The sequence below is a fragment of the Hydra vulgaris genome, chromosome 12, assembly GCF_038396675.1.
Source record: "Hydra vulgaris chromosome 12, alternate assembly HydraT2T_AEP".
Lineage (NCBI taxonomy): Eukaryota > Metazoa > Cnidaria > Hydrozoa > Anthoathecata > Hydridae > Hydra > Hydra vulgaris.
In genome coordinates this window covers 58,745,639-58,769,803 of record NC_088931.1, presented here as the reverse complement: position 1 = coordinate 58,769,803, position 24,165 = coordinate 58,745,639, and the positions used below count along the sequence as shown (strand labels likewise).

The 24,165-nt window shown below is 26.4% G+C and overlaps 1 protein-coding gene across 1 annotated transcript in view; it reads right to left on the bottom strand.

The window, feature by feature from the left end:
• The window catches only part of LOC100209749 (syntaxin-7), a 51,287-nt gene that overhangs the window by 1,143 nt on the left and 25,979 nt on the right, over positions 1 to 24,165 (bottom strand). Inside the window, exons 4-9 of the mRNA XM_065813882.1 lie at positions 14,287 to 14,383; positions 12,482 to 12,559; positions 10,409 to 10,483; positions 10,298 to 10,326; positions 10,049 to 10,130; positions 6,880 to 6,952 (exon numbers count right to left, since the gene is read on the bottom strand). Of these exons, the coding sequence (XP_065669954.1) occupies positions 6,880 to 6,952; positions 10,049 to 10,130; positions 10,298 to 10,326; positions 10,409 to 10,483; positions 12,482 to 12,559; positions 14,287 to 14,383 (434 nt within the window). The remainder of the gene's footprint in view (positions 1 to 6,879; positions 6,953 to 10,048; positions 10,131 to 10,297; positions 10,327 to 10,408; positions 10,484 to 12,481; positions 12,560 to 14,286; positions 14,384 to 24,165) is intronic.

Here is a 24,165-nt window from a genome sequence, read left to right as displayed (position 1 = left end):
AAGCAAAAAACACTTGGCTTTCTGTTTATGGAACAAGAATAAATGAAAATCATCCCATGAACAAAAATGTAATACTAAAACTAAAAATATTTTTTTTAGTTTTACTAAACATAAACAAGACACAGACAAGTGTTTGATGACTTGTTAATTATAACAACAACAAAATTCTATTGTGTATTAAAAAGCAATGAGCCATAGACTATTGCTCTTGACATATCAAAGGGTTTCAATAAAGTCTGACAGGTCTAAGCTTCATAAACTCTCTATAAATGGTATACTTAGGAAAGTTTCAAAATAATTGAAGCATTAATTTCTAACTGCAATATTAAAGTTGTTCTTGATTAAAAACACTCTCCTTCATTTCCAGTAATTTCAGGGGTACCACAATATACATCCTAGGTCTTGTGTTGCTGCTCATCTATATTAAGGATCTTACAGTGTTATTTCTCATTTTTATTGATAATTTTTCCCCTAGAGTCTCTTGATATACTGATACAATTACTATATACTAAAGTCATTACTCTTTGATTGCTTAGAACATGTGATCTCACTAAGTGACAGCTTGGGGTTTGCAGTGTTTGCTGAACCAAAACAAAACTGTTTACTACAAATAATTGTTGCAATCTTGTAAATATCCTACAAAATAATAACAATCAAAACATACATATTTTAAATTATTGTTTGTTTAAACATCAGGTAATTTAAGGATTATAAATTTAAAAAAAAAGTAATAGGAAAAAAATTATAATTACTTAAAATCATATTAAAACTATTTGCGCATTGTATGAAACGTTAAAATTGATTTTTGTTTAGGAGGAAACTTTGAGGATTTATTTAAATATTAAATTATTAAATTATTATAAATTATTAAAGAATTAAAATATTAAAGTTTAAATCATAATTTTAATAAGAATAATAAAAATAATGGTAATAATATGGTTTTATAATGAGATTTTATATCATAACTCAAGATCAATATAAATATTTTTTATTGAATAACAGCTATTGCATTTAGTAATAAAAAAAGAATTAACGGTTTTTAAAAAGCTGAAAATTTAAAGACCAGAACCATTTTCAGATATCGCAACTTGTGATCACTTAATTCGAGTCTTCGACTGTTGCAACAATCATGAACCAGCTTCCAAATGTTTTTAATAAAATTCAATGTTTCTTCACAACAATTGCTAACTTTCTGAGGATGATTAGTATAGCTGCCATTAATAGTTATTATATTAGTTTGGAACCATTCCTAGAATTTTACTTTAGTTAACATTTCCTGTAGCACTTTTACCAGGTTTTGGCTTGTCAATTTTTAATCCAAAATGCTTTAACATTACAAGGCATATACATTTTTTTGCTTCATCATACATTTGTTTGTACCTCTTAGTTTAGTTTCAAATTCAACACGATAGGCAATGTGCAACAAACATTCAAAAAATTGAATTCAACAGTGTAAATGTGACATGCACAATAGGGCATCCTGTACTTTTCAAAAAACAACTTTTTTAATAATAAACACTTGGCAATTGGTATTTTTTTGATTGAAAGTATTTAAATTTAAGATCCATTAAAAAAAAGACTATTACTAAGTCTTTATTTGCAAAAAAATTTATAGATATATTTTAACGACCCGAAAATTAACTAAGTGTAAATACAATTTTATGCGGAAGCAATAAAAAACTGTACAAACTTCTTGATAAAATTAAACTTTTGACATTTCACAACAATTTTTCATAAGAATTTTTAAAACAAAAATTTTTTTTAAATCTATATTTTATTTTAACTATATTTTTTGTATTTCACTTTTTATTTTAACCCACCAATATTATATAGTCAAAGAAAAAGAAATAGAAATAGAAAAAGAGATTTACAATAACTGGTATAAAAACAAGATAAAAGACAAGCACAACAATGTCTGATTTAATAGATATAAAATTTTTGAGAACATAATTGCTTTATTTTAAAATATTTTTTTTTAAATATTTATTTTATAATATTTTATTAATACAATATTATTTTAATAATATTACGAACATTAAGTCATGAATAAAACATTTTCTTGTATAATATTATGAACATTAAATCATGAATAATACATTTTCTTGTATAAAATTTGATCAACAATATCATTGACAAACATTATTTTCATATAGTATAATACATTTAAAATTAATATTAATTATCTAATATATTAAAAACTAATAATAATTGTTTGTTACTAATCTGATATCCTTATATAATAATATTAATATAATGTTAATATAATGCTATTATACAACAATAATAATAATATGATAAATTTTATCTCAAGAAAAAGGAAGAGACTTTATTCCATCTGAACTACCAACTCTTGGTGCTGTTCTTTATGAAGCTATACTGATTAAAGAGTTGTCAGAAAAGAAATATACCATTAGACGATTTGGTTAGGGAAACAAGATTAGAAGTTGTGTAACAATGGAAAAAAGAAAACTCAGACTTTTCATCTTCAGTTATTTTTACGGATAAGTCCATTGACAGAAGGATCAAAAAAGTTTATAATGATGTTCAGGGTATTCGCAGAAAAAGTAGAAATTGATTTACAAAATAATGAAGTCTATGTCACAACTGTTAAAATAATGAAGTCTATGACACAACCAAAAAAAGCAGAAATTGACAAAATAATGAAGTCTATGTCACAACTGTTTAATATAACTAATTGCAAATGTGCAATTTTATTCTGTAATGAATCAAGTTGTCTGGGATGTGAAAAAAAAGTTCATATCAACTGTAAATGTAAAAAGTCAGTTAGGATTCCTATAATAGAATTAGACTTTATTCACTTGCAAGGAAAAAAAAAAAAACAATCTCATGATAGGATCCAAAGACTACATAGAGATTAAAAGGAAAGTGAATGGCAATTGAGCGATGTAGTAAGAAAGAACAGAATTTGAAGAAGTTCAAGGAAAAGGAGACAATAAATAGTAGCCAGTTGGAAATAAACTATGATGAGGTTTTGGAAAAAAGTAATGATAAAGAAGAGTGCTCAAAAAGTGAGTTTGGGTGTTCTAGTTATACTGAACATATTGATTTATTAAACATGAGTAATGATTTCAAAGTAAAGTGAAATTATATGAAGATTCAAAATACTGCTATTGCTGCAATAAGATATGAAATTTCAAACACTGCTTCAGCTATAATTGCTTCAAAATTTTTAAAAGATTTGGTGAAGGATTCCAGAATCAGCTCTTTTTATTATTACTGGACAAAAACAAAGTGCATAGAGCCAAAGATAAAGTTATGTCAGAGTGTCAAGTTTTTGCAGAGAATAAATTAGAGTCTGAAGATATTTCTTGTATTCTCTTTGATGGAAGAAGTGACAAAACCAATTTAATGACATTTAATGAAGAAACCAAAAAATTTTATCCTCAAATTAAAAAGGAAGATCACTATACTTTGACTGATGAATACGGTAAATATCTTCATCATTTAAATAAAGGAGAAATATGTGAAAAATCAAAAATTAAACCTGCCGAACAGATAGCAAATAAAATAATTCAATGGTCTATTTTGCATGTTTAACATAGCTTAAAGTTCATTAGTTGTGATAGCACAGCTACAAATATAGGTTGTATCGGAGGTGTTGTCCATTATTTACAGATTGAATTAAAAAGAAAATTAGGTGTTCTCTTCACACAAATGAACTTTGCATTTGGCATTTAATAGAAGAGCTTGATGGAAAGACAACCTCAAAGACAGGATTTTCTAGACCCATTGGTAAGTTGTTTCTAAGGCTACTGAAATGAAAAGAAACTACAGTTTCAAGCCAATATCTATAGGTCATGGCTAAAGTGAACTTGGTGAAAAAATAATAAAAGAGTTATCTTCAGATTAGAAATATGCTTATAAAATATGCCAGACAGTAATTTCGGCACATCTGAAGCAAACTTCAAAATGAAAATGTACAAAAGTTATTGAAAAGTATGTGAGATCATTAGCATTGGAATTCTCATTCCAAAATTGAAGAAAAAAAGAGCAGAAAATAGATCAATAATGTTTCAACAGCAAGAAGGACCTCATTTAATTTTATTATTTATTTTTATTACCTCTAGTAGAGTTATAAAGATTGAGAAATGAGTTTCATTTTTGCTTGTTAACTTATATAACCTTTATATTTTAAATAAGCATTTATAAAACTAGGTACGCTTACATCAGAGGTTGGTAGGGGTGGAAATGGGGAAAGAAAGGAGGGTTTGAGAAACACTCTAAATATTTTTAAACTGTTCTATATTTACTGATATTAATGAAAAAAGTTTTTAAAATTTTTTACGATCAATATATGATGATCCTAGACATAATACAACTTTGTCCCCCTCCCCATTTTATTAAGATTTTGAAAACTTAAGGTCTATTTTTGAAAATGTTGCCTTTATTCTGATAAATTTATTTATGTCTTTCTTTAATGTATATACCTAAAGGCAAAAAAATTCTAAGGGCCGACCTTTTTAATTAAAGTTGAAAAGTACGGAATGCCCTAATGCACAAAAGCATCGTTTCAGCACTCATCTCATTGGTTTTTGCTCCACATATAGGTAAGCACAAATATAGGATAGCATTGCATAGTTAAAATGTCTGAGATCAATGCCAAAACTTTGCCATCTATTATACTCAAGATGAATAAAAAGCTCACTATAAAAAATTTTTCATTTGGAAATCTATTCTAATAGGGTTATATTCTAAAATGAAATTTCTTTTTCTATATCCTGTTTGATTTTAAGGATAAACTCATTGTTTTCTCATAAATTTTGTGTAGATAGATCAACAAAATATTACAATTTGATGTGTTTTAAGCCACATTAATTTTTTTGTGTTAGCTGCTATGATATTGTTACTAATGTTACTAAATCTGAGTCAATACCATTGTCCATTATCTAATTATATTTAGAGTTTCAGGAAGCTTCATCTAGTCCTTATAAACTCAATAAAATTAAATCTTCAGAACTATTGTTGCTCTCTTCCAAATGCTTCAAAATAGTTGCTTGATTCAAATCAATTAATTTTTCAGCTGTTTTCATCATGAGAGCTTTCAATTCTGCTTTGCTTCAAAATTCTTATTTTGTAGTTATCTAATCCTTTTCTCACAGTATACACAAAATAAAATTTAAAATAATGTTTTAATTTCTAAACAAATTTCATTTGTTTAGAAGTTAAAAAAAGGTATATTTCAAACCATTCTACCTCTATATCCTTGTTCTCTTATACAATTTTTGATTGTTTGAGGAGTCACTGTGATGCTATGATCTTCTTGAATTTTTAAAACTAATTTAGCTGCTGAAACAAATCTATTTTTCTTCACATTAATGATAACATTAATGATATTTCAATCAATTGCACTAGTGGTCTTGCGTTTTCATCCTCTATCAGCCACACTAGCAACAGTTCCAATCAGATTATGCTTCTTAACAATTGAGAAAACGAAAGTATACTTTGACATAAATAACATCAATGTTTTGGAATGGCCATCTCAAAGTCCGGACTTGAATCCAATAGAAAATTTGTGGTATATTTTAGATAGAAAAATTGACGACCGAGCATTTAGACGCAAAGACAACTTGAAAGAAGCTATAATGAGGGAATGGGATAATATAACAACAGAAGAGACCCAAAATGTGATCAACTCAATGCCAAATCATCTAAATGAGGCTATTAAGGCTAAAGGAGGCCCCACTTGATACTAATATCCATGGAATTTGATCAACTTGACATTATTTTTGAACTGTACCATTATTTTTTTTGCAGTCAACTTTATGCATCAGTAGATCAATTGTGTAAAATTCAATAGGTTTGAAAAGCAATTAATTCATAAATACACAAATAATTTCTTAAAACAATACTTGATAGAATATCTGAAAAAAACTTTTAAATAATTCAACGGAAAACTCATTTTTTTTTGATGCAATCTTTAAAGTTATGATTGTTTTTTTAACTGTACGATTATTTTTTTTTGCATACTGTAAATACAATCAAAGAAACATACTAATTTATGAAAAAAATTCAAACTATGTTAAAAAATATTGGATAAAAAATTGCTAACTGATTTGGAAGCATGGTGCAAAACCAACACAACACCATTGTTGTGTTGGTTTTGCACCATGCAAATACAATTTTTTTAAAATATTTATATTATTTAAAAAGACATAAAAACATTAATTTATGACATTGATTACTCCTTGCATGTGCATGTCAAAATCAAGTACATGTAAGCAGATTGTAAGTTATGCAAAGAAATGACACGGACACTAAAAAAAGACAAAATAAAATCAACAAGCTTTGATTCAAATGTAGAGCATGTGATTTTAGTAACTCTTGCAAAGGTATATATCAGGTAAATTAGCATTTACAAAAAGTTAAAATAACTGTTTATGAGTATGAACTGAAGTTAGCTTCAAATGCTAAACAAAAACCTTTGTTAATATACATGAAAATTGACTCAGAATATAGAATTATTAAGGTTGTAAAAAATTATTTTGACTCCTGTAATTACATATTCAAATAAGAAAACAGCATTATGGAAAGCCACACAAGTGTAGAAACATGGGTATTTAAAAAACTTACAAAAAATTAAAATTAATAAAGTGAAGCAGAAAAAAAGTCAAGAATAAGGTCTTGGAGAAATAAAAATGGACATACTATCACAGACCCAAAAGATATAGCAAATATGTTGAGCTAGCTTAGCTAACCTGACCTTAGCTAACCTAAGTAAATTGTAAGCTTATGATACTAAATTGAGAAGACGTGACCAATATTAATATCCTTGTTTTTCAATTAAGACTAACTCTAACTGTGTGTTAATAAAAACTATTTTATATTTGTAAAAAAATATTTAATTATTAAACCACTTACCAATGACTTCACCTTGTTCGTGTACCATGATTGCAAGGTCTTTAAATATCTCATTAACATCAACAATGTCTGACTAGAGTTCAAATTGAAAGAGTAATTTTCAGTAAAGTAATAGCAGGATATATATATACACACACACACATATGATAAACAATCTTTTTTTTTAACTTATTTTTAAGCTTTCAACATTAATAAATTTTAAATACCTAATGCAGTTAATAAAAGTTCTGGAAAATGTACACTTAGTTATTTGTTTATATATATATATATATATATATATATATATATATATATATATATATATATATATATATATATATATATATATATATGTATATATATATGTGTACATGTATATATATATATATATATATATTATATATATATATATATATATATACATACATATATGCTGCCAAAAAAAATACAACACTTGTCTTTCTGTATCAGCCAAACTCATTTCAGAGGCCTATTCTCAAAATTAATTTGATGTAGGGAAAAAAGTAAAGATGGTAACTTTGTTATAAAAAAAAATCAACTAAACAATACTGTTGTTTCTGCTATTAGTTCCTAATTCATCATGATTAAAAACGTAAATGATTAAAAAGATAGAAAAAGAGTCTTATATGGTACTTTCGAGGAATTAAGTAACAAAATGCAAATGTATTTACGCTAATTAACGCTAAGAAAAAAACTGAAAACTAAGAAAGTAACTGAAAAGAAACTAGGCTATTGAATATTGTTATTGAATAGCAAACTTGTATTTTCAATGCAGTCTTACTTAAAATACCTAAAATTATAGAATGAATGGTCATCAAACAAGATGTTTTATGATAAGAAAATTAGTAAAGATATCGTTTACAGATATTGAGACAAAAAAAAGAAACTACGGACTTCCTGAAAAAGCATAAAGAATGCTACGAAGTAGCAAAATAAAATAGTTACCTGGTTATATGCTACATGCATTAAATCTATGAATATAAAATTATATAGTGACTATTTGAGATCAGTTGTTTTACTTTTTGATTGATATAATCCTGAAATAGAACATTGCAGTTGTCCTATTAGTTCTAGTAGGTTGTGTTGTACTGGGTTGCTTACTTTCGCTTTTGATTTTTTAAAACACAGTAATGATAAAATACTAATTACAATGAAAACTAAAAAAGAAAAAATTTAGGCTCTATCTTGCACAGAACAATTACAAAGTGTAAACCTTTTTTTAAATTAACTGAGTCCTGGAAAAAAAAAAAAAAAGAGATGACATAATTGCTATATCAGCAGATCCAGAACTAAACTATTTTTAAAAAGATGTATCATTAGTTGTTTAAAAATTGAAATAACACTTTAAAAAAATGGCTCTTTAGTTGCAACATGTTATTTTTGTACTAATGAAATTGAAATTTGAACGCAAACCATCTGTCTGTCAACATTTACATTATAAATACTCACATAGAACTGCCTTTGTTTTATCAGATTATATTTGTTTTAATAAGTCATTATTTGATCCAATTATACTTCACATAGATAAAACTAAAATTGAAAACACTGACTTCTATATCAATAAACTCACAGAAGATTAAAATGATAAAAATAACACTTTTAAAAATAATGCAAAAAGAGTCACTAATATCATCCAAAAAAATACTGAAAATACTGATGTACAAAGCACTTATAACGGTTTAAAAGGCATAACATATTTCTCATTAATAGACAGCTTTTTAATAATGGTATTGTAAGTATTGACCTTAGTAACTGCATGGCTTCAAAATGATGTGGTATTAATTGCATAAGCATGGACCAAAACACAAAAAAGTGGCAATGATTACAGAAAACATAAAATTATAGCTGGTTGATTTCTTATTTACTTGGTTTTTTTTTGGAAACTTTTAAAGTTTTATATTACATTAGAATGCTTTTTAAAATTGAACATCTACACTGAGAACTAGGCCATTTAAAAAATATTCAATTTAGTAAATTATTTAAAAACTTCTCTCTAAAGCAAAAATTAAAAAACGCCTATACTTTATTAGCCTAATCAACAATAAATATGGTTGAGGCCCTGACAAATTAGGTCCATCAAGAAGTTTGTTAGACTAGAAAACTCAAGTGTTGATTGTGTTGGGCCAGGAACAACAAGTAGGAACAAATTTTCCTAAATGTTATGTTTAATGCCAGCTATAGATTGAGTGTACAGATGCAAAACTTTACGTTTTTTATTCATACCTGCAAGAGATGAATACATCAAACATTTTTAAATTAAACAAAATATTACCTTATTAGTAAATGTTGAAGAAACAGTAAATTCAATATATGATTGGAAAAAATGAATAACTGAAATTGTCTTGAAATCAAGTTTTGCAATCTAATTTTGTTATGCTAAAAGTCAAATTTGGCAATCTGGTTTTGCTATGTTGAAACCATTAAGAAAATTTATAAAAAACTTAAAGTTTGTTCCCATTGTAATTTTTTCGAGATAAAAGCAATTTTAACTTTTAAAAATTTTATTTTTAAACTTGTATATATGAAGGGTTCCTTTTATAATTTTTATAGCTATAATTTTCTCTTTGCTGAATTTTATTTTTGTTTCAGCATATCACTTTGTTTTTAAAATTGTTTCAAATTTTATTTTAGCTAGTCATTTTTCTTTGCACCTTTTTTCTTATTGTACAACTGGAATAATAATGTCTGGCAAATTGTTTGTATTTTATCTTTTTTTATTTAATCTTTTATTTTAATAAACTTGTTTTAAACAACTTCATATAGGTTTTTGAACATTTTCTGATCTTGGTAAACAATAGTATATGAGCAGACCATTCGAATTTTTTGATTTAAAATTATTATAAAGCATAAAGCAAAAGCACAATACAATTATAGCGTCTTAAAAATCTAGCCAGAAAAAGTATAAATATTAAGATGTAGAACACTTGTTGATACTTTATCAAACTGAGAAGCTACCATTTTTATTTTTTTCCCTACATCATAAAGATAAGTGTGTGGACTGCGTCAAATGAATTTGGCTAATCGGAAAACTTTTTATTTACAAAAAGTAATTTACAAATACTTAAGTTTAGATGCTGTAGACTTGAAAAACGTTAAGACAAAGAAGACAATAAAAACTTGAGAAACTTGTATTAACCTTAAGTAATTTGTTAAATTATAAAAATATTACTTCCAGTTGTCGTAAAGCATCTTCGCGCTCTTTAATCATATCAAGTGAAAGTTCTGCTTCCTGTTGCACTTGTAATTGAACTCTGCAACATTAATGCATAATTAACATGTAACACATTAATCCATAATTAACATTTAACACATTAATGCATAATTAACATGTAACACATTAATTCATAATTAACATATAACATTAATGCATAATTAATAGTAAGTAAAAAAAAAAAAATTTACAGAAAAAAAAGATTACCCAGAAGACTTGATTGGCGATGTATCATCCTAATGATAATAAATGAAATTAAACAAATTAAATGTATTATATATTCTTATTTAAAACACATAGTAATAAAAAATTATTTACAGAATATCCATATCCTTTTTCAATAGATTTAGCTCTTGCTCTTTGTACGCTTGATCTTTCTTTTTCAGCAGCTAGCTGTAAAACAATAACTAAAAAGTACAGTGATACAAATATAATATAAGTTACAGAATCTGCTAAAAAAATAATAACTGTAGATTCTGTCATTTTTGTTTTTAATTTTCATAACTATATACATATTTTTTATTTTTTAATGTTACTATGCCTAAGTGAATTCAAACCTAAAATATTGATTTTGTTAGCACTATACAGCATAAGCATTTCCATACATTACCATACACTGGAACAACAAAAGAACCAGCAGTTGATACCAAAATCTTTATTGGAAAATGTTTACCAAAAACATAACCTTGGCCTGATCTAGCTAGCTCACATTATAAAAAAAGACATTATATTGGTTAAACAAACATAAAATTCTTTATATTTGTTCAACCAATATATTTATACTAAATAAATCTTTATGCCAATATATCTTTATGCCAAAACATATCAATTCAAAACATATTAATCCAAAACATATCAATCCAAAACATATCAATCCAAAAAATGTTCCAAAGATTTATCCAAATCGAAATTTGCGAATAATATTGTTTCCCAAGTGTCATGGCATATTTTATGAAAAATTAGAAATAAAATGCAAAAAATAATAAACATTACTTTGGTTTAAAAACTTTCTGATTACTTGTAATGATTCAATAACATGAATCAAATAAAGAAATTTAAAAAACACAATCAATAATAACAAACATTCGACTGATTAGTCCTATAACTATCAAATTATACAATGACTATTGATTTAATTACCAATGGTAACAACTTCCATAATAAAAATATCATTGCCAAAGTTTGATATGAAAATGATTTTACTATTTGTCTCCTCATATCTTTTTTTAAAACATTTATGTATATTTATTCTGAGATTTTTTATTGATTTTATCATTTTTTTTCTTATTATTATGTTTTTAATTGTTAATAGCACAACTATCTACAACCATCAATAAACTTTATTTGGTCTATTTTAGGTTATGTTGCAGAGTTTCTTTACAAAAAAATCTTAAACACAAAGTAAACTTACTGATTGTTGGCAATCAGTAAGTTTTCTAAATTTACATAAAATTCTTCAATGTTTAGAAGCTTTTGATATTTTTGTAGAGTAGAATCACTGGAAAGCTTGTAGTCCTTTTTAATTTGTTTATTAAAAAAATATTAAAAAATATATTTAAAAAAAATCAATAAAATTATTAAAAAAAAAATTTTTTTAAGATAATTTCTTTAACAAAATTAATATTACTTTGGTAGCCTACAGTAAAGTTCAGTTGAATAAAAACTTGTTTTTTCATTGCATTTAGAGAAATTTATAGATTAATGACTTTAGTAAATTTTTTGGTATTTTTTTGGGGGTAAATACTTACCACATAATAATGCCCATTGCTATAAATGTTTCAAATTGATCAGCTTGTACATTTCTCGACTGGAAGCTAAAGTTTTGCAATTAGTACAAGGCTGGACTTAACACAATAAAATATAGATAGAGTAGAAGAGGGCCATTCCTTACCATAAACATTAATTTTTTTTGAAATTTAAAAGCCAATCTTCAAAACAAACAACAGCATATTTGCTATCAGGAATGCTTTTTGGAATAGCATATAGCCACTATCTGCACTTTACTTCTAGACCCTATGGTAATCTGTAAACAACACTATTTTATGTCAGTTAAATTAGAAGAACAATGAGTAAAACACCACTTCAATTCTTTTCTAGACAAAACTGATAATGCTTCAAAAGCATTATCAGTTTTGTCTAGAAAAGGATTAATTTTTCCTAAAAATAAGTAAATCTACAAAATCTGCACAAATGACCTTTCACAAAGTCTTCTGGACTAATCGGCCTTCAGTTTTTCATATGATTTACACAATTATTAGGTTCAGGTTTTAGATAGCCAAGTTTAATCCAATATAACTAACTTTATTGTTATTAGTTTACAGTTATACACAAACAAACCAATAAAAGATTAATAAAAAAAATAATAAACATTTTGATTTTAATAATACATACCCTTTGTACTTTTTGAAGATTTTGTAAAGCAAATGTGAAGTTATCTTGAAATTTTTCTTGTTGAATTTTTCTTTGTTTCTAAAATATATTTAAATAGCTTATCTTCCATTATCACAAAAAAAATGAAAGATTATGAACATATATATATTTTATTTCTCGTATGAGAAATTACAAGTTAAATTTGTTATTTTAAATTATTATCCAAACAAGAAATTGATCAGGGGGTCATATCAAAAATTTAATTTTAGCTTTATAAATGTAGAAAAAAAAAACTAAAAATATTATACTTTAAAAATAAATACTTTATTTAAACATTTATTTTTCTTTAATGCATTTATAATCAAACTTTAATATAAGACATACTTTGTGGCTTGAAATATGTGGCATATTTATACAAAAATGTGTAACAATTCTACAAAAAAAATTTTTCTTTTTAAAATTATTTTTAAATATTACAACAATTTTAAATACTTTACAACTATACTCATCAAGTTTTATACTTTTAAAAAAATTTAGCAAAACAAATTTACTAAAACTTCATTAATAAGTTGTGTATTTACTTTTATTTAAAGAGTCTAAAAAGCAACAGCGTTTTCTCAAAAAGCAATTGAACTTGACAACAAAAACCGAAGCTCTACTGAAACCAAAAATTAACAATTTTTTTAAATGAGTAAAAAATGTTCTTTTTAATTTTTAATTTTTTTTATTTCTGCTAGTATTTTTGTATTTAGTATTTTTAATGCACTCAACCTTAAATGCTTGCAAATTGTTTTTGAAAAAATTGAAGAGTATATCTTGTAATAAAGTGTTGCAGATAGGAATATGTTTATAAGGATTTTTAAGTGAAATGAACATGTTGTCTCATATTATAAAACATTTAAAAAAGATCAGTTTGATACACATTATTTTAACTTGACTGTAATAAAATCACCCCGCCCAAGTACAGCTCAAGAGTGAGCTGTACTAATTAAAAGATTAACAATTAATTGGAGAACATAGTGTAATAAAAGCATAGCTTTAGGCAATTTAAAAGAACGTAGCAATTTTAGCATATTTATGAATTAATGATTATTTAGTTTCATTGTAAGTTGTTTTTTAACAAAAAAAAAATTTCATAGCTTATTTATTACATTTTTAAAAGTTTCATAAATTCTAGAATACATGAGTTTTTCAGCAAATTATTTGTTTAGTTTATTTTTTAAAAACAAGAAGAAAATATGTTAAAAAATAATTAAGTAAAAAAATATTAATTACAAAAAGTATTTGAGACACAACATACATAATTTAATCAATAAAATTTGTCTAATAACAAATTTTTTAAACTACATTTTAAAGAAGTTTTTATAAGTATATTTAATGAACTTATTCAATTATTATTTCAAATCAGGAATCTAGATTTCAATAAAATATAAAAAAAGAAAGTTTTTTTTTTTGTCACAAATATTTTTTAGTTAACCTTGAGCAATAATTAATTTTTTTATTAAATATGATAAAAACTTTATAGTAAACTTACAGACTCTGCTGCGTTACCAGTTTCTAATTGACTCAATTGTTTAAGTATGATAAAAACTTTATAGTAAACTTACAGACTCTGCTGCGTTACCAGTTTCTAATTGACTCAATTGTTTAAATATGATAAAAACTTTATAGTAAACTTACAGACTCTGCTGCGTTACCAGTTTCTAATTGACTCAATTGTTTTAATATGATAAAAACTTTTTAGTAAACTTACAGACTCTGCTGCGTTACCAGTTTCTAATTGACTCAATTGTTTAAATATGATAAAAACTTTATAGTAAACTTACAGACTCTGCTGCGTTACCAGTTTCTAATTGACTCAATTGTTTAAGAAGCGTTGATGTTTGCTTTGCCATCTGATTAGCTTCTTTTTGATCATTTTGTCTGTAAAAAATAAATAGAAATATAATAGTAGAATTTTTTTCTACTATCTATTTCTAATATCTATTATATCAATTTATTATATTGCAGCAGTTTTGGGGCTGTGTTGTAGTAAATCTTTTTCTGAATAAAATAAAGTCAAATTTTAATAAAAAAATAAATATTTCTTGGCACATTAAAAAATGTTGATGTGCCAAGCTTCAAAAAGAAGTGTATCATTAAACTTTAAATAATCAAGAGATTTAAAGATACTGACAGCAAAAAGCAGCAAAGCAAGCTAGGGAACAACATAAACTATAGGGGTAGTGGTAGAGCGCTCACTTCATAAGCAAGAGGTTTCCAGTTTGATCCCACCACCTCCCTGGTAGTATTGCACTCAACTTGTTTCTCTGCGCAGTGGCCTTGTTTGTCAATGTTCGTATTTCTTTGTTATAGAGTTCAGAGAGGATTATAACCATAATTAAGTACCTTCCTCGTCTGTAGTGGCCTTCTCGACCTTGGGGAGGTGAAACAAAAAAATGTAACTTAGATAATGAGCAGCAAATAAGTCAACAGCAACACATGATTCCATGACAACCATGGTTCCAACAACATCAACAATAGCAAATTTAGTCAAGTATAAAATGAGTTTTAATATTTTTGGGTGAAGTTTCAATAAGTCAAAATAATAGTATCAGTGAGAAATATGAAAATGGATTGATTTTGTCAAACATGCATTATGAAAATTTGATTGATTTTGTCAAACATGCATGTCAAAGCAATATGTAAAAAGCACCGAGTATTATTGCACCAAAAAGTACTACACAAGTGATAACTCAACTCAACCTCTTAACAACTCAACATCATGACAAGACTAAACATTTTTTATTAATTGGGTGTTTTTTTAATAGTTCTTATTGGTTGCTTTTTTTAATTAAGTGTTTATTTAATTACCCATCAATTTGCATATTTCAATTGAAAAAAGAAACTATTTCAGAATGAAATAGTTTCTTTTTGTAATTAAATAAAGTTTCTTAAAAAACTAAACAAAGATTGTTTTTTTATTTGTATATATCTATACACAATTTAAAAATTCAACTTTTACAATATCACTTAACAACTTTATTTTTAATTCTTTAGTTAAGATACATTAAAAATAATTATTTAATTGTCTGTTGATATAACAAATTGAATTCAAAAAAATTAAAAGGAAGTTTAGTGTTAAAGAAATCTCTAAGTGTCAAGACAAAGTTTAAAGTAAAAAGTTATGCAAGTTATTTGTATAACTTTTTACTAAAGATATATTAACTTAAAAATAATCCTGACAATTGATGAACCAAACGTATTGTTTTATTTTTTATTGTATTACAAATATTTTTTGAAATTTAGTGAAAAATTATTCAAATAAACATGATTTGCTGATTGTGACAGAAAAATTAAAATGATACCTTGAAAAAAAAATTCTACAATGATGTCATATACTGAAACTGTTATAAATTAAATGTGCATAAAATAAATTATCAAGCCTGCAGATTGGGGGATATATTATAAAGACTCCGAGAACCAAGATAAAATGGGGAAGACAAGCTTCGACTAAAACAATAATTTTAGTTTTACTGATATGCATTTATTATTTAGTTTTATTCAAAAAAATTTACCCCAACTTGTCTGACCACTTGGGGATCCCTTTAAAATACTTAATTCCCAAAGTAACCAATCTATAAATGGTTTAAAGAAAAAATCTGCAACAACGCTTCAGTTCATGAAGGGAAAAAAGAATTAAATTCAAACAATAAACAATTCCAATTTTCAAGATGCAATATAAAATACAAAGAACAAAATTAGAGACAACATTAGAGAAATGAAATGAAACAAGAGAAGTTTCCAACATTAAGAGAATATCAAGAGAAGTTTCCAACATTAAGCGAACATCAAGAGAAGTTTCCAACATTAAGCGAACATCAAGAGAAGTTTCCAACATTAAGAGAAAATCAAGAGAAGTTTCCAACATTAAGAGAAAATCAAGAGAAGTTTCCAACATTAAGCGAACATCAAGAGAAGTTTCCAACATTAAGCGAACATCAAGAGAAGTTTCCAACATTAAGCGAACATCAAGAGAAGTTTCCAACATTAAGAGAAAATCAAGGGAAGTTTCCAACATTAAGAGAACATCAAGAGAAGTTTCCAACATTAGGCGAACATCAAGAGAAGTTTCAAACATTAGGGATTGAATTTAAAATTAGAATTTTAAATTCAATTCTTAATGTTGGTAAAAAAGTTATAAGTATCAAAAGTGTTTTTGATAGTAACCTGCCAAAATTCTGTTTCGATATCAGTTTTAGCTTTTCTTGATAGTAACCTGCCAAAATTCTGTTTCAATATCAGTTTTAGCTTTTTTTGATAGTAACCTGCCAAAATTCTGTTTCGATGTCAGTTTTAGCTGAAATTTCAATTTAGACTAATACCAAAACTTTGGTTTCAGTACTTTTTATAAATTTGGTAAGAAGTAAAATTTTGGTTGAAAAACATACTGAAAACTGATTTATAATTTTTATCTAATTTAGAAAAATAGTTATTTTTGATTATATCCACAAAATATTTTCTAACCATTTCTAAATGAATTTTAGGCCTATAGTTTACAAATTATTTAACTTTTTAGTAAATGGCGCGTTTCCACCTGCTTTTTAAAAATATCAAAACGCAAATAATCAAATTGCAGTGCACATAAAAATTTTTAATTTTGCACTGATAATGTTTTGTTTAAAGAAAACAAATTTGTTTAAATAGTTTAAATAGAATGTGAACAAGGATGAAATTTTGCAGATGTAATTTTTATAGATTTTTCTGTGAGTAATAAGTAAGTAATAAAAAAAGAGTAATAAAATTGCAGTTAAAACAAAATAATTCAGACAATCGATTATTATGTCTATACACAAATGCAATTTTGTTAAGTAACAAAATGGTTATAAATCTATCACAGCGCTTGTAATAAAATCATACCAAACTAAAAATCTATCAAAATAAAAAAATTAAAGATACATTATAGATGAAGAGAAATATTTAAAGTATTTGTAAAAAAAAGGGAATATTATGGATTAAATCTAGATATAACAAATTTACAATTTTACCAGAAGTAGAAAAATATAAAATACTGTACAAAGAAATAAAACTTATCGTTAAAGCAAGTATAATAAAATATGAAAGAAACTTAGAAGCCAACTCAAAACACAACCTAAAATCAGCTTACACGTATATCAACTGTAAAACCAAAACTAAAAATTCTATAAAATTGCTTTACACAAACGAAAAGTTAACCCGTGATAAAAATGGTATCACTAATGATGGAATTAAAATGGCAAATATTTTAAACGAGTACTTTGTTTCAGTTTTTAACAAGGAAGAATCAAATAAAAAAGCATAAGATTGAGAAAAGAAAATCTTTTCAAAAATATTTATAATAACTATTTTTACACAACCTTTAGTTTTTATTTAAAGTGTATAAAATACTTTTAGTTTAAAAATTTTTCTTTTCTAAAAAATAATCGTAAATTACTGGTGGTGTCCATTAATTTCTGTACAACTGTTATTGTCATTTTCTTGCTTATGGTTGACCATGCCTTCAGCGATTCTTGTACTTAATAAAAAGTCTGGCCTGTTTTACGCAAATATGCATTGCCAATACCCCAATATTTTAAGACATGCCAGGATTGTGGGCAATTTGATGGATTGAGCATTTTTGGTGCAACATTACCCTTTCTCAATTTATACAACTATAAAGTTTTTTTAGCATAGTGACACAAAGCTAAGTCAGGCCAAAACAAACAAGGTCTAGTGTGCAATTGAATGAGTGGCTTTTTAATGCACTCTTGAATATAAAAAGAGTGCCATTGATTAAATGTCAATTGTAGTATTTCTTCCTTACCAAAAAATCACAACAATCTTATTTGCTACTGATTTATATTTTATTAAAATTTTTTTCTTCCTGATCCTTTAGCTCGTTTGATAGATAAAGTCTTCTTATATTGTTTAACAACTTTTCCAACAGTAGATATAGGAATTCTAGTAGCTGTTGAGACTTGATTGTAGTTCCATGATGATGATGATGATGATGAACTACAATCATGATGAAAAATCTCCATAAATGTACAAGATTTTTTTCTGATTTTCAAAAATGTTTCAATGGCATTTTAATAAATTATAATTTTTTTTTTTTTTAATGTTTTTTGACAACATGATCATAGTTGTTAAAATACTATTATTGTTTTTTTTTTATTGTGTTATTACTTTCTTTTGAAAATGGTTTCTGTTTCTCCTTTTTTTTATCTTATGCTTTAATATTTGCTTATAAAAACATGCAACATTTACTGTAATATCAACTGCATTAAACTAAATGTCGAAAAAACTGAGTTTTTGATTTCAGGTAAAGCACAAATACAAACTAATACGATAACAATTTCTGGTAATAACAAAAATCTTCAGAATAAACTTAGACATTTAGGATTCAAATGGGATACTGAACAATTAACTTTTGCTTCACTCACTCATACAAATGTTGATGAAAAAATCTCAAACTTTAGAGCTGTTGTTCAAATTCTTATTCAATCTAGAATCCGGTTTACCCACTCAAATTCTATTTCCTATATATATAAATCATTGGCAGTCCCTACTTTACCTTATGGTATGGAGCTATCTGGAAATAACTCTGCTTTGATGAAAAAGCTAGATATAATTGGAAGAAATGCGTTAAAGTCGTTTTTGAATGTTTCAAAACACAGTAGGAATTATGGAGGTTCTCTATTTGAAATCCAGGAAATTTCAGAAAGTATTAGACAAAATAAATTAAACTTGTTCCTTCGTCTTCTGAATAATAGATCAACTGCAGACATTATTTGTTCACAGCTGGAACGCCCTTTGTTACAACATTCGTTTATTGATGATGTCCAGAAACTATGCCATTTTCAGATGTTAGATTTTAAAAAGTTGATTCAAAATGAATCATAATAAAAAGAAGGTAAAAATTGCACCTTCCAAAAGTGAAATTCCCTCCGATGTTGAACAAACATTGAAATATGCAAGAGAAATAATACAAAAGAGCAAAGAGGAATTTTCAAAGATATTCTTGAAGAAAAAATTCTGAAGTAAAAATCACCAAAACTAACTTTCTTATTTTTCTTTTTACCTTGTAAATTACATTGGATGTTAAATAAAATTAAATAATAATAATATACCGCAAACAAAGGTAAAACAAATCAACAAACGTAAGGAACCTAAATTTAGCATTGATATCATCAAAAATCACATTGAAAAATTAAATACTGATAAAGCATTTGAAGCTGATAATATTCATACAAAAGTTTTAAAATCTTGTTCAGTAGAGATGGCAAAACCATTATCAAAAACATTTGAAAAATCATTTGAAAATAACTTCTCACAATTTGGTTAAAAGCTATCATAACAGCTTTATTTAAAAAGGAAATACCCAACAAACTATTGACCGATCTAACAAACTATCAACTTACTTCTTTAACGCCAATAGTGTGCAAAATAATGGAAAAAATAATGAGACGAAATAATGCTTTATTTGGTGATAAAACAACCTAGTTATTTCTCAGCAACACAGATTTGTAAACAATAAAAGTTGTATAACAAATTTACTTAAAATGCTTGACTTGACTACCAAAGCACTGGCAGAGGGGTTAAATATAGATGTTATTTTTATAGATTTTGCAAAAGCTTTTGATTCAGTTGCACACGTACGGCTTTTGGTGAAACTAAAAGCAATCAGAAGTCAAGGTAAACTATTAAATTGGTGCAAAGGTTTTCTCAGCAATAGAACACAGTGATTAGTTTTAAAAGAACATGTATCTGAATGGAAAAATGTTATAAGCGAAGTTCCCCAAGGATCTGTACTAGGCCCACTACTATTTATTATATTCATAAATGATTTATGTGTTATTCTAAAAAACGTTGTAAAGCTCTTTGCTAATGACACAAAAGTGGTGTCAGTGATAAAGAATCAAGAGGACAATAAAAATCTTCAAAACGATATAGATGAACTAAGTAAGTGGTCAAATGAATGGTTAATTAAATACATATAAAAAATAAATGAAAAATAATTTTGGTAAAAATAATCAAAAACATGATTATAAAATAAATAATTTTACGCTATTAAAAACTCAATCAGAAATTGATCTTGGTATAACCATCACAAATGACTTAAACTAGAAACCTCACATTAACAACACAACAAAAAAAGAAAATAAACAATTTGGATTGATTAAAGGGATCCCAAACCTCCGAGACATGTTGTGTTCATATAAAAAAGAATGATAAAAAAAAATGTTTTGGATAAATTTTTTTGATTAAAACAGAAGAATAAATGCATACTAAGAAAAACTAACTTTTTTATTTTAGTCGAAACTCGGCTCCTCCATTTTGTTGTAGGCTTAAAAGCCAGCATAATATACGCTGCAATCTACAGACTTGATAATTTATGCAAGGGCGTTTTATTCCTAAGAGTTTTAGTACATGACATCATTGACTTTTTTGTTTGTTTACATAATTGATCTTTTACGCAAACAAACAAAAAAATTATCTAAAAATTGAAACATTAGAAAATAGAAGAAAGAGATTAGATTTTATTCAAATGTTTAAAATAATCAAAGGATTCAATAAAAAAAATGTTCACAACAAAATTATATTGTAATAACTACAAGAAGACATATGAGAATTAGAAGAGAAATATTGAACAAAGGCTCAAAGAATGAAACAATCAGATGCAACTTCTTCACAAACAGAATATCAAATTATTGAAACACTTTTCCACAAGATACAATAAATTCAAGTTCTATCTTAACAATATATCCTTTACTTTTCTACTTTAAAATTAATTATAATACATATATTATTTTATCTATATTGGATTCAGCATGTCTTAATTTATTCAAATATAGTTTTTTTTTTATGTTTGTTTTAATTTGCATATATACACATATATATTATTATATATAACTTTGTAAATTATTGTGAAAAAATTTATAAGCAAATATTTATACTTCAGTTCGCTTATATTTTTATAGAGTTTTGACAAGTTTTTAAATCATTTTAAACGAGTTATTTTTTAATATTTTCTTTTCTAGTAGTTTTTAACTTATTGTCAATAGTTGTGTTGCACCTCATTTTTAATCTGTTTATTCATAATTTTGAACATTAGTTTTTCAGATCTTTATATTATTTTCTTTCTCTTTTGACAATTTAAAAACATACTTAATATATTACTTAATAATTCCGTGATGATATACATTTTCGGAAAATTAGTTATATTATTATTTTTATTTTTTTTCAGAAAAAATTTTTTATTACTATTACAAATAAGTTGTTATAACACGGAAAAATAATATTATTATGTAAAAAAAATAAAAAAATAAAAAAAAGTATTAATAATAAAAAATAAAAAAAATAATAGTAATAAGTTTCCAAAAAAAGTTAATTGAAACTTCAAGGACATAAATTATATCGAAGAGTATTTATCGAGTTAAAAGCAATTCATATATATATACACACCTTAAAATCGCTTCCACTGGTAATTGCTGAAAATGGTAACACAAAAACAGCTTAAAGACACTCTGGAAAACACTGATAAAATTACTAACAAAATTGTTCTTATTGGTTGTGTCTATAGACCACCTTTATTGCATATAAATGATATAAATAAAACAATTATATTGGCTAAGCAAGCTGTTGATAGAAAAGCATATAGTTAAATGTTACTAGCAGGTGATTTCAACTTTCCGGATATCAAATGACACGATGATGACAGGATCGAATTACTAAGCGGTCAAAATAGTGTGGCAAGTGTTTTTCTTGATACCTTGGCTAATCATAACCTAGAACAATTAGTTGATTTCTCAACATTTGAAGCATCTAATAGTAAAGCAAAAAACATTTTGGATTTAATTATTAAAGACTCTTTAACTAGAGTAATCAACTTATCTAGCTCTCTGCTGTTAGGTAATTCGTTGCAAGGTCATCCCATATTGAGTTGGGATTATGTCGTCCTTTTTAAAAATGAGACTACTTTCTCAAACAAAAAACATGACTTGAATAAAGGTGACTATATAAATTTGGATAAAAAGAATATGGAAATTAACAGGAAGCAATTATTTGAAAATAAAAACACTAATGAGTGCTATGAACTTTTCTGCAATAAATATGATAAACTCAGCAAGCAATTTACTTCATTAAAAAAAATCCACACTAATCGTAATGCACCGTGGATGAATAGGGTAGTACTTCCTTATTCATCCACGGTGCATTACGATTGGTGTGGATTTTTTTTTTGTTACGATAAAGCAAAGAAAAACAACAACTGGGAAATTACTTATCTGCGACTAACTGGGAATTAGCAACACTAATTCGTAATATAGGAAACTAAGAAGCCAAGTGCAGAAAGCATGTAAACGTCGTGTTGGAGTATTTGAAGCACAACTAGCAACAGATAAAAATAGTCCTAAAAGGGTGTATGCTTATGCTAAGGCACAACAGAATGTTCATGTATCTATTAGTGGTATATCTGATGCAAAAAGTGAAATGTTACCAGAGAGAATACATATTGCAAACAGACTTAACGAACACTTCAAATCAGTTTTTGTTGATGATAGTTAAAGTAGTCAGTTACCTATTTTTGAGAGAAGGCATTATCAAGAGGACTTAGGCGATATAACTATTAATTTTGAAGCAATGCTAGCTTATTTGAAAGGTTTGAACCCAAATAAATCTATTGGTGCTGATAACATTCGTTCAAAGGTACTTAAAGAATGGGCAGCTCAAATGACTTACCCTCTTACTTACTTTAAAATAAAGCACTGTCCGAAGGCTCAACACCTACAGCTTGAAAACAGTCACACTTTCTTTAAAAAAAAGAAAGTCATCTTGATGCCGCTAATTACAGACCAGTGTCTATCACATCAGTTCCATGTAAAGTAATGGAAAAGATTATCAGGGAGCAGATAACTAAATATCTTAAAAAAATGAGCTGCATCTCAAATAATCAACATGGGTTTATATCCAAAAAAGGATCCACGTATAACTTATTGGGAGGGTCAATTATATCACAAAAGTATTAATTAAAAGAAATTTTGTCAATATTGCACTTTTGGACTTCGCGAAAGTGTTTGATAAAGTTTCTCACTGTAGTCTATTTCATAAGTTGAAAGCATATGGGATTAGTGGCAATGTTCTTAAATGGATTGAGTCATTTTTGATTAGCAAAAAACAGCAAACTGTTTTAGGTGAACACTCTAGTGACTGGACCAATGTTCTAAGCAGAGTTCCTTAAGGGTCTGTCCTTAGTGCAACATTTATCATTTATATAAACAACTTAATGGATAAGATAAAATCAGTTCATAAAATCTATGCTGTCAACACTAAACTGTTACAAGAAATAAGACCTGAGTTTCACGATGCTGATCACCTGATCCTTCAAAACGATTTAAACATTGTCACAGATTGGTCAAAGGAATCAACAAATACACGTTGCAACACATAAATCAAATATGATACTTGGCCTATTAAAAAAAACATTTAGATCAAGAGATATGAAGCTTTGGAGTAAATTATATACTACGTATGTTAGACCGCATCTGGAATTCGCTGTTCCGGTATAGTGTCCATACTTAAAAGGTGACATCAAAGAAATTGGAAAAATTCAGCACAAAGCAACAAAAGTACCTCATGATTTAATAGGATTACTTTATGCTGAAAGATGTCGGCGGCTCAATTTTACTACTTTGCAAACTAGCAGGAGA